Raw genomic sequence first — 15,984 nt, 5'->3', positions numbered from 1 at the left:
CACCTGACTTGCCCAGCTCAGAGGCGCTTCCGGAGGGGCCCGGCGGTTGATCCTCCTCAGACCGCCTTCACAAGGGCGGCAGATTCAGCCAGATGTGGAAAGCCAGCGGCTGCCGTTTCTGAACAGAATAAAACGCCCCTTGACTCAGCGGGTGGCCTGTGCCCTCCCCAGCCCTGCGGCCTTCTCCATCCCTTCCCTTCCTGCCTTTCCAGGGTTCTGCAACTCATGAACTTGACCGATTCGCGTCTTGCTCAGGCGGGCAACGAGAAGCTGGAGCTGGCCATGCTGAGCTTCTTTGAGCAGTTCCGAAAAATCTACATCGGAGACCAGGTGCAGAAATCCTCTAAGGTAAAGGACGCTTGCAGCGGCTCTTCCTAAGGTCTTCACGATCCGCTCGGTCAAAGCTCTTCACCTGCAGGTGGGGCTTGGCCGGTGGGGTGGGGCTTTAGGGTTTAGTGAGCACGGTCTGCAGAACATTTGGCTGCCCCCCTCAGAAGCCAAGGGGGCCCCGGGGTCAGGGGGGCCGAAAGTGAGCCCACAAGAGCCGCCTGAGCTGAAATCGGTTTTCCACTCCTAGCTGTATCGCCGGCTCTCGGAGGTCCTGGGGCTGAATGACGAGACCATGGTGCTGAGCGTCTTCATAGGGAAAATGTGAGTCCCGCTGCTGCTGCTGCTGCTGCTGCGTGGGAGGTTTCTGCCCGGGGGGTGGGGGTGTCCCTTCTGCGGGAGGAGCCCCTTGGGGGCTGGCAGGCTGGTCCGACTGCAGGGAGCTGGTCCTAAAGGCTGCTCCCCTCCACCCCCCCCCACCCCCCCCACCAAACCCTGGGATAGCAGAGAGGAGCGGATGGTTGAGTGATTCCAGCCCAGCCTCTCTGAGCTTTCTGCTGACCCCGCGGGGCCCTGGGGAGGACGACAGGCGAAAGCGGCAGCCCCCGGACGGTGCGCATTTCCTCTCCCTGCAGAATCACTAACCTGAAGTACTGGGGACGGTGTGAGCCCATCACCTCCAAGACGTTGCAGCTCCTCAATGACCTCTCCATTGGATATCCTTTCCCGCAGGCCTGCCTGGGCTCGGACGGGCGCTCCGGGCATCCGGGGTTCTCCCTCTGGGGAGGCTGGAGCCGAGCAGAACCCGAGTCCTCCCCTCGGAAGCCCTTCACTCCTGTTTCTCACAGGATCCCTTTCAAGGCGGGAATAGGATCAGCAGCAGGTGGAATAGAGGGCGGCCGTTCAGTGTGAATAACTGCCCGATAAGGAATAATAAGCGCATGATCTATTCATAAGAGGAGGAGTACATTGGGGTGGAAGGAGGATACGGTTCAAATACGCAGCCTCCGTGGCGCAGTGGTGAGAGGGCGGGACTGCAGGCTCCTTCCGCTGACTGCCGGCTGCCTGCAGTTCAAATCTCACCAGGCTCCAGGTTGACTCAGCCTTCCATCTTTCCAAGGTCGGTAAAATGAGGATCCAGATTGTTGGGAGCAAGAGGCCAACTGTAAACTGCTTAGAGAGGACTGGGGGGCACTGGGAAGCGGTATATAAGTCTAAGTGCCATTGCTGTGTTGAAGATAAAAGAAGCAGATAATTCAACATTATTGTACTTCTATTCCAGTCCTTTACCAAATTATTATATGGCCCTCCGCAGTGGTCTCAGCAGTCATGACCGTAGTTAGGTAAAATGATTAGTATATGACAGTCAGTAGTCCTCGTTCAGCGACCATTTGCAGGCCCTGTAATGGCCTCGTGGGAAGAACCACAGCTGGGTCAGAGAAAAGGCGGCAGCTTCCTAGTTTCTTGGGCTGTAAAGGTGACGAGGCAGACCTGCAAGACTCCGTTCGTGTAACCTTACCGTACGGTAGACTTGCTCGGTCTGGGCCTGCGTCCTGGCGGGGCCGTCTCGCAAGGCAGATGATACCAATGGTGCTGCAGGAGGAGACTTAAGATGGTCCTCGTAGTCGCGACCGTTGCTGTGTTCCCGGTCCCAGTTACCATTGTTAAGGGAAGGCTACCTGTCCAAGCAGGTAGTCGCAGACAAGCGTTGTTGCGTGTGCAGCTTTAGCCATCTCTGGTCAAACTGTTTGAAGGAATTCCTGTACTGTTTACGTACCGAGTGTTTACAGATTCAGATTGAAGGAAAGAGGAGCGGATGCAGTTCCACCAGGGAGGCCTCAACTTTTGCCTAAACACCTATACCTGGATATCAGGTGATAGCCTTCTGCTGTTTGGGACTTTGGTTCCCTGCCAGGCCACTCAGCAGACCCGGTGGCCGTCCGTTGGAGGGCTTGCTGGCCAGACGTCTGTGCCCACCGTCGCAGGGAGGGGAATTGGGATTTGGTGTGACGGCTGCCTTCGTGTTATTATGCCTATGAAGTTTCCCCACCGGGCCGAGGGCCTTGTTGTTTCCTTAACCTCACCTTTACCTACAGCAGCGTTAGGAAACTGGTGAAGCTGAGCGCTGTGCAGTTCATGCTGAACAACCACACGGTGAGTTGTCTCGTTCTTTGGCAGGGCTTCTGGGTGGTGTGGTCTTCCAGCGCGGTCAGCAGGGGGTCTCCTTGGAAGGAGGATTCCTCTTTCCAGACCAGGACTCGGAACAAGCAACATCCACCCTCACTGGCGTCACCTAAAGTGGCACTTAAGGGCCGGGGCTTTGACAGGGGAGCCCACTTCAGAGCGCGCTGACCACGTCTCCTCGAATGGCGACGAAACATTTGCCACCAAACTGCCAAGCTTGGAGCTCAGACCGACAGCCTGATTCCTCTTTCGTTATAGAGGAAACAAGGGCCGAAGCTGCAGCTGCATTGGGGAAGCATTGGCTGAAATTCAGATTTTGCCCTGCAGATTGTACCAGAGAATAGTCCTGCCAGTCCTGCCCTCGTGTTCTCTAGCAGGGCTTTCCCCCAGCAGTCGGTCTGGCCACAGAGCAGAGGGCTCTGGCCGATTGAAAGCTCCCTGGGCACGGAGGACTTGGGTTGGATGCTACTAGGAGGAGGGAAAGGGCCCCCGGGTTGCAAGGACGGTAGTTCCTCGGCCGAGACAAGGGCAAGGAAGGCGGGCGCTTGCAGCCTGCCCTTCCGTGGCGCCCCAATGCCAAGGGCGCCCCTTGTTTCTGTCCCTGAACAATTACGCCCCGTGGATTGATAGCGTGATTTCTGTTCTTCCGCAGAGCGAGCACTTTTCCTTCTTGGGCATTAACAATCAATCCAACCTGAGTGATATGAGATGTCGGACTACTTTCTATACGGCCCTTGGGCGCCTCCTCATGGTGGACCTCGGTACTGCAACCCTTCCCCCTGAGGGCTCTGTCCTTCTAAGCGGGAAGAGTTTAATCAGTCAACTTTCTCTAAAGCGAGAAATGGTTTCCTCTGGTTACCTGCTCCAAATACCGTCCGTAGCAAGGGTAGATCTGACTCTCTGAGGAGATCCAGGCCTCCAAGGTTTACCTGAGGGATCTCAAAAGGATTCAGATTTTTAGCCCGGGTGGCAGAGCAGAGAGAGGACGTCTGGAGGTCACTGTTTCCGTCTCTCTTCCAGGGGAGGATGAAGACCAGTATGAGCAGTTCATGCTGCCCCTCACGGCTGCCTTTGAAACCGTGGCGCAGATGTTCAGCACCAACACCTTCAACGAGCAGGAGGCCAAGGTGGGGAAGGGCCTGTGGTCCGCTCTGCCCGGGCTAGAGGGAGGCCGCCTGGAACCTTCCTGGCTCTTTTAAAGAGAGTACCCTTCCCCTCTGCCGTTAGGGTTGGAGTCCGAAACGTTTGGGCTAGGGTCTTCCTAAGAACCCACGGGGCAGGAGCGATCCGGCCTCTTCCACCCAGCACAGAAGGCAGTTCAGAAGGCCTCCCCCCAGGATCCCTGAGGAGAACCTTCTCTGAAATTGGGGGGGGGAGGGGCAGGGCAGGGTTCTCTGTACTGGAGCCGCCAGCACAATGGGCCGGGGCGGGGCAGGGGGGCGATTGGGACACGGAGGACACGAAGCAGTGCCTCTTCCCTCCTCTGACCGGCGTCTTTCCCTCCCTCCAGAGGACACTGGTTGGCCTGGTGAGGGACCTGCGGGGGATCGCCTTTGCCTTCAACGCCAAGACCAGCTTCATGATGCTCTTCGAGTGGATGTATCCTTGACTCGGGCGCCTGTCCACCTGCCTGCAGTGGGGACAAGGCTGGCGACTGAATTCTGGAATCTTAACACTGACGGACTCTTACCTGGAACGACCCAGTAGATCAGTGTCCTTTTCTGCAAGTCCTTTATTGGCCAGTTGAGTCTGCGGTGCTCAGCTTTGCAGTAATCTGGCCCCCTTGGCTAGTCTGACCTGAAGACTGAATGTCTGAGTTGGTTCTGGAAGTAGTCAGGTGGTCCTTAGCTTCAGCCTTACAGCTACCCGGCCTACATGCCGATCTTGCAGCGGGCGGTTGAGCTCTGGTACCATGACCCAGCCTGCACCACCCCTGTGCTCAAACTGATGGCGGAGCTGGTGCACAACAGGTAAGTGGGCTCCAGTCGGTCCCCTTGGGTACCTGAATGAAGGCTGTCCTTACAGGGACGGCCAGGAGAGGAGAGAGGTGGAACGAGGAGAAAAGGCTGCGATGGTTAGCTTCAGAAAACATAAATATTGATGGGGTCTTAGCTGAAAGTGCTGGGATGCATTTCCAGGACCTTCAGGCAGTTTCTATAGAACTGCTAGGATTCTGCCTGGTCGTCTAACCCCTGTGGAGCCCATAAACGATAGGAGGGCGGGCAGGAGCCGCCCACAGGGGTGCAAGGCCTGGGCCTCCCTGGCAAGAGACCACACAGGCAGGGGCCTTTCCTGGACCCTTCCTCCGTGAGGGGAGGGCAGCCCGAGACATTCCGTCCGTGGGGTGCAAACGGCCACTAAATACGACGCAAGGCTTATCAAAAGAAGGCTTTATGCCTGGAGGTTACCTGCCAGGGGTGCCTGTGGAGGAGAGCCCAGGGTGGGGCTGCCCTGCCAGGTGGGGCGTCCCAGCCAAGGCGCAACTCTCCCTTGCTTGCAGGTCCCAGAGGCTGCAGTTCGACGTCTCCTCCCCCAACGGCATCCTGCTCTTCCGGGAGACCAGTAAAATGATCACTACCTACGGTGGGTCTCTGCCCCTCGCCTGGGCCCTCTGCCTGGCCCTCCGGCTGCCCTGGCTCTGAATGGGCAGGAGGGCCGGGCAGCTGCCCTTGAAAGGCCCTCAGCAGCCCAGGAGGAGGAAGCTGGGCCGGAGCTGCGCCCCCTCCCTCAAAGCCCTTCTCAGCCCTTCGGGGGAGCTGGCTGGCGGGTGGTGCGGGGCTTAGGATGCGGCCTTGACTCTGCCCGCTGCCAGGAGTTCGATCCTGACAGGCTCAAGGCTGACTCGGCCTTCCATCCTTCTGAGGTCGGTCAAGTGAGGGCCCAGCTTGTTGCGGGCGACCTGCTCCCACCGGTAAACCGCTTAGTTGCAAAGTCTAAGCGCTGTTGCTGTTCGTCCCTACGCCGAGGGGAGGGGGCTCTGATTAGACTCTGCCAAATGGCAGAAGCTCTTCTGTGGTTGCAGCCCCTGCAGACTGGCTCCTTCCTGGCTTTTCCGCTTCCCCTTTTCCAGGAACCACACAAGAAAACTGCCCTTGGAGGGGACGTTGCTGAGATACCTGCGCTTTGCTTTCTTGCAGGAAACCGCATCCTGACTTTGGGGGAAGTTCCGAAAGACCAGGTCTACGCCTTGAAGCTCAAAGGGGTCTCCATCTGCTTCTCCATGCTGAAAGCCGCCCTGAGTGGCAGCTACGTCAACTTCGGTGTCTTCCGTCTCTACGGGGACGATGCCCTGGACAACGCCTTGCAGACTTTCATCAAGCTCCTCCTCTCCATCCCACACAGCGACCTGCTGGTAAGGGGGCCCAGCCCCCCCGAACCCTCTTCCCCTCTTGGCGTTTCTGGGGTTGCCCAAGGGACCCTCGCGGCTCTGTGTGTGTGTGTGTGTGTGTGTGTGTGTGTGTGTGTTGAAATCCAAACTCTTACGTGATGGTGGCGTTTATAATTTGGCCTCGCTCGTAATGTAACGACAGCTGGGCTACACATCGATCAAGGCCTATTCCGGCACGAGGTTGCTTCTCGTGAGGGCGGCTGCTGGCCTGGCTGAGGGACCAGGGCCTGATTCCACCCCCTTCGCCGTTTGCCCTGGGGATGGGGGGACCCCTGCGGGTACAAGATAAAAGGCAAAAGGGAGGGTGGCCTCCTCACACACACACCCCTTCGTGCGAAATGTGGCAGTGCAGGAAAGAGCCGCGGTGGCACAGGGGTTAGGAGGCTGTACTACAGGCTACCTCTGCTGACCGCCGTTTGGCAGTTCGAGTCTCACCAGGCTCAAGGTTGTGACTCAGCCTTCCATCCTTCGGAGGTCGCTAAAACGAGGACCCAGATTGACCCGGCCTGAGTGACCGAGCGCAGGAACTCGTGGTCCAGGAAAGGGAACAACTGGCACACAACACAAAATTGCACAAAGGCTCTCCTAGCCACAGCTGCGACTAGGCCTCCTAGCTATTGTCAAAACCTTTGATAATGAGATTGAAAGAATTCTGCGTAAAACAGTCACGTGATACAAAGCCACAGAAATATATATATATATATATATAAAATAGCACTGGATAGTCAGATGAGGACATGGCACAATAACAACTACCTCTCTGGCCTAGGATTCATCTAAAGAATGGTTACTCTTGTCTACCCGTAATTTGCCAATAAATCGGAAGCTGCACCTTCAGTGGTCATACAAATAAAAAGTTTTGAAAATCACGGCTTCCGAAACTGAGATTGCATTTTGGGGGGTGAGGAATATGTCCGAAGGTTCCCCAAACCTACATAGTCACATATTCTGGGCCCACAAAAGTCCTCTGAAAGCTTTCCTGATTCCTTTCTTTAATTTATCTTTTTTCAGGATTATCCTAAGCTCAGCCAGTCCTACTATTCGTTACTGGAAGTTCTTACTCAAGATCACATGAATTTTATAGCTAGCCTGGAGCCCCACGTAATCATGTATATTCTGTCTTCCATTTCAGAAGGTCTCACAGCGCTAGGTGAGTGAGTGCAGTGGTCTTTACTGGGAAGTTTTGGGGCTGCGAAAGTCTTTCAACGTGGTTTTGTTGTTCTCCGGCAGCATCAAAGGAACGAGACGCCAGCTACCTGGCTTAGATACCATACCCAGGAGTAGAACATCTAAATGTTCCCTTAATTCCCTCATAGTTCCTGGTTTGGTGTCTCCCTTTTGTCATGAAGGATTGGCCTTTTGGGAAGGACGACCGTTTCCTTAACCTCTCAGGGGGGCAAAGGGGGTGACAGAGCAACCCCGAGTGATCGGATCTTCATTCCCTCCAGTGGCTTTCTCGGGAAGAGTTGGCAGCCGCAACGGCTGACCCTCAGCCCTTCAGGGGGAGGGTTCACACCAATCATTTGGTTGGGTCTTCGGCCGGTAGACAGAGCCGCCCCTGATTCTGCATGGTTCGGTCCTAGAACGGTTTGCATGGAAATTCCACGGCCCCTGAGGCTCTTTCACGGCTGGGTGGCTCTCAGGGAACCCAATGTCTTGGCAGAATGATCTACACTTGCTATGAAACTTAAGGCAACGCCTTACTTTGCCTTGAGTGATGCACAAGGCATTCAACCTGTTGCAGGACCTGAAGGGTTTAAGAAATCCTGCCAAGCGAATAGGAGTCCTCGGTGGGCACAGCTGGCTTGGCTGGCCTGAGGCGGCGGCTGCTGCTGCTGCTGCTGCTCCCCCGGGTTTTTTTGGCCAAGGAGACCATCCAGCTAATCGAACAGGAATGTTTGACCCGACGTAACTCCGGCCTCCTTTCTCTTTGTCCCTTCCCTCTTCCTGGCAGATACCATGGTTTGCACTGGCTGCTGCTCCTGCTTAGACCACATTGTCACGTATCTCTTCAAGCAGCTGTCCCGCAGCACCAAAAAGAGGTCTGCCCCATTGACCCAGGAGAGCGACCGGTTCCTCCACATCATGCAGCAGCACCCCGAGATGATTCAACAGGTCAGGACAAGGAGGGCAGGAGGAAGGGGACTCTTCTGGGGCCACAGCCCTTTAGCTGAGTAACGTAGGTGAGCCTAAAACGCTTGCCTGGAACATTTACACACCAGAGTCCCAGGGAGCGGTTCTTCTGTCCCCAGGAAACGACCGCAGCCCTTTTCATCTCCTCACTTTCAATATTTGTTTGGGGGTGAAGTGACTCTTCTGCAGAAAAGGCTTAGCTGTCTTTGGCTCCCCCTGGCCCCGAGGCCAACCATGTGCCAGGATCGTCTGTCCGTAACTGCTTGCAAGCACACGTCCCTGGGCCCAATGAGGGTGCCCAGCAACCAGTGTCTCGTTGCAGGTGGAGCCCCCCATGGCCAGAAAGTGGACTGTCTCCGGCCCCTCCTGGCTCCTTCCCGTCCACTTTGCTCCTGTTCCAAATCCAAGTTTCCAAGGGAACGGAAGGAGGGGAGACCCGGCTTGCCCCTCCCTTGCGGCCTGTAATTCAGAGCGTTAGGAAACGGGGCGCTTGCCAGGGCTTGGATTCGGCCGCTTCTCCTGCGATTCCCCGAGAAGGAGCGCAGCAGCTCCGTCCGATGCCGCCCAGATGTTGGGCCAAAAGGCAGGTCCGTCTGCCCTCCATCCAGGATAGCCTTCACCAGAGCTGCTTGCTTCCCCCGCCAAGATATTTAAGCGTTAACCGGGTTTTCAATGCTTCCAGTGAGCTTAGTGGCTTTGCTCCAACTATTTGCCCTTCTGGCAATTCAGGATGCCCCCAATCTCTTTTCTCAGCGTTCAAAGGGCTGGATTTTCCCGTTCCTCCTACCAGAAGCCCAACTTGCGCAGCCCTATGCTGTGACCAGATTCCTTGCATCTCAGAATATTTCTTCCAACCATCTTCATTTCAATTTTTTTTTCTTTCAGTCTAGCTTTTCTCAAAATGCCTTTCACATCTCTGTGGAATAGGTAGCAATATGCAACCTTGATACATTTCATTTGAAGCAGTTAATTAATCTATATTCTGTTCTGGCCACTTCTTCCTGGTCAGCATGCAAATTCTCTACTTTGCAAATGAGGTGCTCGAGTATGGCCAGGTTTTTAAGAGCTGTACCCCACGTGGCCTTCATAGCCCAAAGTCATAGAATAATCAGTTGGACTCCCTTGCTATTTACTAAGTACTTACTAAGATGGATTCGGCCTTCTGTCCTTCCGAGGCCGGTAAAATGAGGACCCAGATGGTTGGGGGCAAGAGGCTGGCTGTGTAAACCCCTTAGAGAGGACCCTGAAGCGGGATACAAGTCTAAGTGCTCTGGCTAATTTCCTACCTGTTGGGCTTTGTGGGGAGTGTGTTCCCAATCCAGCCACTCAGATATTGGAAGACACCTTCTCTTCCTCGGACGAGGAGGCGCTCTCGGCTCCCCCTCCCAATGTCTCACGCTCCTTTGTAGGGGTGAAATGCTCCTTTGACTACCTTGAGTTGGTTCCCCTGCCCCAAACCTCTCCCCCCCCGTCCAAATTGCTGCTCGTTGGATAAGCTGCCTGCCCTGTGGCCCCTCGCCCACTGCGCCTTCCCCGTAGGCCCCCACGGGCCCCGCTGTGAGCTCGGTAGGCCTGTGTGCCGGTGACGGGGTTGTGCTTGGTCCTTCCAGATGCTCTCCACGGTGCTGAACATCATCATATTTGAGGACTGCAGGAACCAGTGGTCCATGTCCCGGCCTCTGCTGGGCTTGATCCTGCTCAATGAGAAGGTGAGGCCCCTCGTGAGGGAGCGGGCTGGGTTGCTGTGGGCTGGCCCTTCGCCCTGGACAGCCCACAAGCGTCGACCTTCCCCTTGCAGTATTTTTCAGATCTAAGGAACGGCATAGTCAACAGCCAGCCCCCCGAGAAGCAACAGGCAATGCACCTCTGCTTTGAAAATCTCATGGAGGGCATTGAGCGGAATCTGCTGACCAAGAATCGCGATAGGTCAGTATCATCTTCACCAAAGGCGGAAGGAGGACCAGGGCGGCATCGCGTAGCACCTGGACTCCAGGATGGGCAAGGGGGGGAGGGGAGGGGTTGCCCAGTAGGCCAGGACCACCTGCAGCCTGTCAGGTTGGCTCCACCATCTCTCCTGACCCACAGGGCAGGAAACGGGGCCAGCACAACAGCTCCCTGTGCCGAGGCTGCAAATCCTCTCTTAAATTTAATGGAATGAAAAAAAAATGGTTCTCTGGCTCAGAGGACCACCCTCTCCTTTGAGTAGTCCCCCCCCCAGCCTAGTGGAGCCCCCCCCCCCCACGGCCAGAAAGGTCCCTTCCCCCAGTGGACTGTCTCCGGCCCCTCTTGGCTCCTTCCCGTCCACTTTGCTCCTGTTCCAAATCCAAGTTTCCAAGGGAACGGAAGGAGGGGAGACCCAGCTTGCCCCTCCCTTGCGGCCTGTAATTCAGAGCGTTAGGAAACGGGGCGCTTGGATTCGGCCGCTTCTCCTGCGATTCCCCGAGAAGGAGCGCAGCAGCTCCGTCCGATGCCGCCCTGCTGTTGGGCCAAAAGGCAGGTCCGTCTGCCCCCCATCATGACACCCGTTTCTTTGCCAGGTTTACACAGAATCTTTCTGCGTTTCGTCGAGAAGTGAACGACTCCATGAAAAACTCCACCTACGGGGTAAACAGCAACGACATGATGAGCTGACGTCTCGCCAGGAGCTGCTCTCTGGGCCGAGGAGGCTAACTTTTCCGATGGAAAGACACACGGGCGTTTCCGATCCCTGCCGGTCCTCCTTGGGGCTTAGGCTGCAGGGGGGGCGTGGGGGGGGGCGTGGAAGGTTCATTCGGAGAGGGGCTTTTTCCTTGGGGAGGCGCCACTGGCACCTCCCTGTGTGAATGTCAGAGGAACCCTGTGTCCTGCCACAGCCTGCCTTGTATAAACATGTACATTTTTTCATAACATTTTGAACAAGGTTTATATTGACTCAAGTTTAAAAAAAAAAAAAAGCGTGACTGAACTTTTTACATAGTGCACCAGTGCTAGAGCGAGGTGGAATGCGAGTGGAGAGTCTCCCGGCCACTGGCCACAGGACCGGGCAAGGGGGCGTGAGAGTACAGAGTTATATTTAGTAACTAGTGTAGAGCCACAAGTGTAAAATTCCAAATGTATATTTTTCTTATCTCCCCCTTCAACTTAGACCATCCCTCCCCACCTTCCCCCCTTAGGAGCTCAAAGCCATGCCACACTCCTGCCCTGCCAAGTGTGTCCACACACACACACACACCCGCACCCTCTCTTGGGAGATGGGAGGCCTTGGCGCTCTGGCAGCAGCCCCCTCTCTGAGCCCCCCTCGCTTGCACCCCTGTTCACGGAGCCTCTTGGAGCTCTGGAGACGGTGGGCAGCCTCTCCCACAAAGCGCTCCCCGAATCCTTCGGACAAACCTCCTTTTCCACTGAAATTGGGGGAACGTTAGTTCCGTGTCCAGTTTAGCAAAAGCAACGGGAGGCTGGGATTTCCCTTGTGGCTGCCCTGCCCTCTGGCTGCTAGTTTTCTGCCCCCCGAAGCCCAGATCTAATTGTGAACCCCGGTTTCTCTTCCCAAATAGCACCTCGTGGATGGGGGGGGGGAGGGAAGGGGGATCCTTCCCTCTGGCGATTTGTGTGCTGGGTCCTTTTTCTGCGACCAGGTTGCTGAATGATGATTTGTACGGATGTTTGCTGCATACAGTGTAAGCATTGTGGCTGCAAATAAATTAAAAGTGGTTTCTACTGAACTGTGTGCGTCGAGGCCAGAGCGTCACTGGGGGCGGGGGGGTGCAGGGTCCCCACCGGAGGGGCCTCCCGGTGCAGAGGAGGGTCCGCAAATGGGGGCCCAGCGTTAGAAAGGAAGACAAGCGAGACAAACGGCAATCTGGGGATTCGCCCTTCTTTACAAGCGGGGTGCGGGGCGACCTCCGGGGGCCGCCCGTACAAAGGCGAAGGGCCGGGAGGGAGAGAGGCTCGCCCCCGTCCCAGGCCACCCGCGGGGGGCGGAGATCCGCGCACGACTCTGGTCCGGTCCGGCGAGGCGCTCAGCGGGCTCCGGCCGGGTCCGGCTCGGCTTCTGGAGCGGCGGCGGCGGCTGCGCTGCGATACACGGCGCCGTTGCAGCCCTCGCGGTTGCGCGCGATCTCGATGGCCAGGAACTGGATGCGCGGCGCTGCGGAGAGGAGGCGAGGCAGGCGGGGCGTCACGGCGGACAAAGCCCCCCCCCCGGCGACCCCCCCAGCCGCCCCCGCCCGCCCGCCCGGCGCTCACCCAGCACGGAGTTCTCCTCCGAGTAGCCGCGGCGGCAGTCGAGGCGCAGGAGGGTCCCGAGGTTGAAGTCCTCCACCGCCCCCTCGAACTGCAGGCAGAAGGGGCGCCACTTCTGGGGGGAAGGGAGGGAGCGGTGAGACCCCGGCGACCCCTCCTCGCCCCCCTCCTCGCCCCCTCCCCTTCCCCGCACCTCCTTGGCCGGCTCCGACTTGAGCGCCTCCACGTCCAGCAGGTCGACGCGCAGGTCGGGGAAGCTCCGGCGGAAGGCGGCGTAGATCCGGTCGTCGGCCCGGGTGAGCCTCAGCCCCGCGGGGTCAGCGGCCGAGAGCAGCTGCGGGGGAGCCGGAAGGGTCAGCGGGGCCTCGGCCGGACGCCCCCCACCCCCGCCCCGGGGACCCCCCGCCCCGCCCGGACTCACGTGGAAGTAGACTTGGGCGTGCTGGAAGGCGCGCTCGGCCCAGGCCGCCTCCAGCCGCGGCTGCCGGAGGGAAGGAGAGCCGTCAGCGCGGAGCCCGAGCCGCCCCCCGCCCCGGACACCCCCGCCCGCCCGCCCGGCACTCACGTCGTTCCCGAAGGCCTCGGCCGGCAGCGAGAGCGCGTGGGCCGCTTCGGCCGCTTCCCGGGCGCCCTGCGGGGAGAGAGGAGGAGAGGCGGTGAGGCGGCGCCCGGAGGCCCCGGAGGCCTCGCCCGCAGCCCCGCTCGCGGCCCCCGCTCACCAGCGCGCCCGGGCCCGTCGCCGCCGCCGCCGCCATGCCGGCCTCGCAGCTCCGGGGAGGAGGAGGAGGAGGAGGAGGCCGAGGCCGGAAGGGGAGCGCCGGGCCCGCCCCGCGGAGGCCCCGCCTGCCTGGGACCCCCGGCCCTCCTCCGGGAGAAAGCGCGCCGCCCCGGCCTCCTCTTCCCGGCCGGAGGGACCCGGCGCGGCCCTCGGGGCTGGAGCGGCCTCGGCCCCGCTTCTCTCTCGGCAGCGGCCCGTGATGACGATTTATGCTGTATTAAAGCTGAGCTCTGCGCCTGGCAGCCTCCCTGCTCCGCGAGGCCCTGCCTGGTGGGGAGGCAGGCGTGGAGGAAGGTGACAGGAGAAGGGAAGCCCAGAGGTGGTCTAGTCCAACCCCAGTCCAATGGCTGCCCCCTCTAACCTCCAGCCATGGAGCAAAGCCAACTCCCAGAGGCAACCTGTCCAACTGATTCCTTGTTCTGACTGTTGGAAAAGGCCTCTTTACTTCTAGGCTGGCTCTCTCTCCGACCAATTTCACGCTGTGCCCCCATGTGCCTCGGAGCATAACTCGATCCCTCCTCTCTGTGGGAGAGAGAAAGAAGAGCAACCAGGATGATTAGGGGGCTGGAGACTAAAACATAGGAAGAGCGGATGCAGGATTTGGGTCTGGCTGGCCTGGAGCAAAGAAGGACCAGGGGTGACAGGGTTCCAGTATTTGAGGGGCCGCCCCAAAGAGGAGGGGGCTCAGCACCTGAAGTCCAGACAAGAAACAAGGGATAGAAACTAACCAAGTACGGAAGCTGCCTGGAATGGAGGAGAAACTTCCTCACAACCAGGAAGACAATGAACCAGGGCCACCGAAGTTGCCTCCAGAAATCATGGCGGTTCCATCACTGGAGGCTTTTAAGAAGAGGCGGGACAGTCACTGGTCTGAAATGACCCAGGATCTCCTCCTTTGAGCAGGGGCCGGACTAGCACTAGAAGACCTCCAAAGTCCCTTCTTATTAGAACGGTTCTTCATAGGTTTTAGCCTCCAGCCCCTTAATCATCTAATGCACTGACTTGACCTTCTCAAGCCACTTTGGGTCTGTCAGAAAGAGCAAAGCATCTTGAGTGATCTTTTAGAAAACCCCAAATCACTGGGGTGAAGAACTGCAGTGGACGTAGTGTGCCTGGGCAGCCCTACCACAGCCCTGCTGTAGAAGATGGCAGAAGACGGGCCATGCTGCGCTATATCAGATGGCTACACAGGCGACTGAATCATCGTGCCCAAATAGCGTCAACAGCCCACCGATACTCCATATATTTATATATTGTTTCAATAATATGTTTAAAAATAAAATGAACAACTTTCAAAGAAAATATGGGGAAAATAGCAAATACCTTAGAGATTTAGAAGGATGTTAATGATTTGGAGCAAAGGGCAGAATTTCAACCAGATCGTAGACAAACCCTACATTTGAGAAGGATAAACTGAAGGTGTGACCTTAGATGCAGGGAATGGACACGCCTGGACTCATCCCTGCAGTTTCCTTGCCAAGATTTCAGAAGTGGCTTGCACTGCCCTCCCTCCTAGGGCTGAGAGAATGTGAGTGGGTGAGAGGGCTTTGTGCATAAGGAAGACAATAGTAGCATTTACAAAAAGGTTAGGATCAGAGACTCGGAAGGATTGGCTGCAAAAGAAAAACGCATCTTCAATAAAGACAAGATCAAAGGAAGTTATTGTTCTCCCTGTGCATGTCAGTCCACATATAGAAGATATGTCCAGCACTGGGCACTATATATTGGGGGGACACTGACCAACTGGAATGAAAAATGATTGGGGAACCTGGGTATATTTATCCTTGAGATGATCAAAAGATAGCTATCTTCAAGAATCTAAAAGGTTGCCATATGGAAGATGGGTTTGAATCACTGTCCAAGAAGCTAGGGCAAGAAATAAGTTTATTACAGTATATAGTACATTTCGTTATATTATCCTTCAGGAAAAGTGTCTTAACATTAAGAGTTGTTCACCAATGCAACAGACTCTGGGAGGTGGTGGTGGGGCTCTCCTTGCTGGAAGAGAAGTTGCATGGCCACCTGTCAACATGCCCTAATGTCTCCTCCTTGAATGCATTTGGGTTAATAGAAAAGGGGGGAAAGAATGACTGTGGTAAGTATGTATTATAGGCAACTCAACTGAGCAGAGGAAATAGATGAACCTTTTGCTAATTAGTTAACTGAAGTGTGCAGAAAACACACCATTGAAGTAATGGGGAACTTTAACTGCCCTGACATCAACTGGGAGACAAACTCTGCACTTAGAGGGAGATCAAACAGATCCGCTTATGAACATAGCTGACAACTTCGTCACCCAAAAGGTAGAGGAGGGAACTAGAGGGGCAGATTTAATTTTTACTAACAGATGAAATAGAAGAAGAGGTTAAAGTTATGGGAACTTTGTGCAAGAGTGACCACATCATCATATTGGAATTCATAATGCAAACACAAGCAATAGAACATAATCCAACCAGTGTCTTACATTTTAAAAGAACTCTTTTTAACAAACTCAAAGAGAGACTAGGAAAGATTCCACAGATGAAAATCCTAAAGGGAAAAACAAGAAGCATGGGAAACTCTGAAAAATGTGATCATAAAAGCTCAGTCCAGCACACCACCACTGAAAAAGGAAAACAACAAATCCAAGAAGAAACCTGTATGATTGCACACAAAAAATTACGATAAACTGAAAGATAAAAAGGACAAGTATAAAAAAAATAGAAAGAGGCGGAATACCAGCACATCACTTGAACCTGCAAAGATGGTCGGGAAAACCCAGGCTCAGAATGAGCTAAGACTTGCAACAAATTTCAAAAATAATTTTAAAAAGTTTATTTCAACATTAAAAAAAAATAAGAAAAAGTCAAGGAAACAATCCACTAATGGAAGATGGCAAAGAAGTGATGGACAGCAGGAAGAAAGAAAAACTGCTCGACTCCTTCTTTGTCTTTACACAAAAGGTGGTGGTGAG

General features: G+C 55.9%; 2 protein-coding genes across 5 annotated transcripts in view; one reads left to right on the top strand and one right to left on the bottom strand.

Annotated features, from left to right (window-relative positions):
- Positions 1-11,730, top strand: part of XPO7 (exportin 7) — a 35,855-nt gene extending 24,125 nt beyond the window's left edge. For all 4 annotated transcript variants that reach the window (XM_087938611.1, XM_087938610.1, XM_087938609.1 and 1 more), the window contains exons 14-28: positions 213-348; positions 578-651; positions 963-1,032; positions 2,407-2,481; positions 3,164-3,272; positions 3,532-3,638; positions 4,022-4,110; positions 4,374-4,481; positions 5,012-5,094; positions 5,649-5,863; positions 6,911-7,049; positions 7,854-8,014; positions 9,643-9,741; positions 9,831-9,958; positions 10,570-11,730. In XM_087938611.1, the coding sequence (XP_087794737.1) occupies positions 213-348; positions 578-651; positions 963-1,032; positions 2,407-2,481; positions 3,164-3,272; positions 3,532-3,638; positions 4,022-4,110; positions 4,374-4,481; positions 5,012-5,094; positions 5,649-5,863; positions 6,911-7,049; positions 7,854-8,014; positions 9,643-9,741; positions 9,831-9,958; positions 10,570-10,663 (1,687 nt within the window). In that variant the 3' untranslated portion in view covers positions 10,664-11,730. The remainder of the gene's footprint in view (positions 1-212; positions 349-577; positions 652-962; positions 1,033-2,406; positions 2,482-3,163; positions 3,273-3,531; positions 3,639-4,021; positions 4,111-4,373; positions 4,482-5,011; positions 5,095-5,648; positions 5,864-6,910; positions 7,050-7,853; positions 8,015-9,642; positions 9,742-9,830; positions 9,959-10,569) is intronic.
- A 136-nt stretch (positions 11,731-11,866) lies between these two features.
- On the bottom strand, positions 11,867-13,118 carry PBDC1 (polysaccharide biosynthesis domain containing 1). Its single transcript, XM_026715266.2, has 6 exons — positions 12,973-13,118; positions 12,819-12,884; positions 12,675-12,734; positions 12,447-12,587; positions 12,257-12,368; positions 11,867-12,158 (listed from the first exon to the last, which is right to left on the bottom strand). Exons 1-6 carry the CDS (start codon positions 13,006-13,008, stop codon positions 12,031-12,033), a joined length of 543 nt encoding a protein of 180 aa, XP_026571051.2. The 5' UTR covers positions 13,009-13,118; the 3' UTR covers positions 11,867-12,030.
- Positions 13,119-15,984: the final 2,866 nt, after the last annotated feature.

The sequence above is a fragment of the Pseudonaja textilis genome, chromosome 9 (genome assembly GCF_049901715.1).
Source record: "Pseudonaja textilis isolate UNSWEBS1 chromosome 9, rPseTex1.2, whole genome shotgun sequence".
Lineage (NCBI taxonomy): Eukaryota > Metazoa > Chordata > Lepidosauria > Squamata > Elapidae > Pseudonaja > Pseudonaja textilis.
Note: the sequence above shows the minus strand (reverse complement) of the source record. Positions and strands in the feature narration are given on the sequence as shown.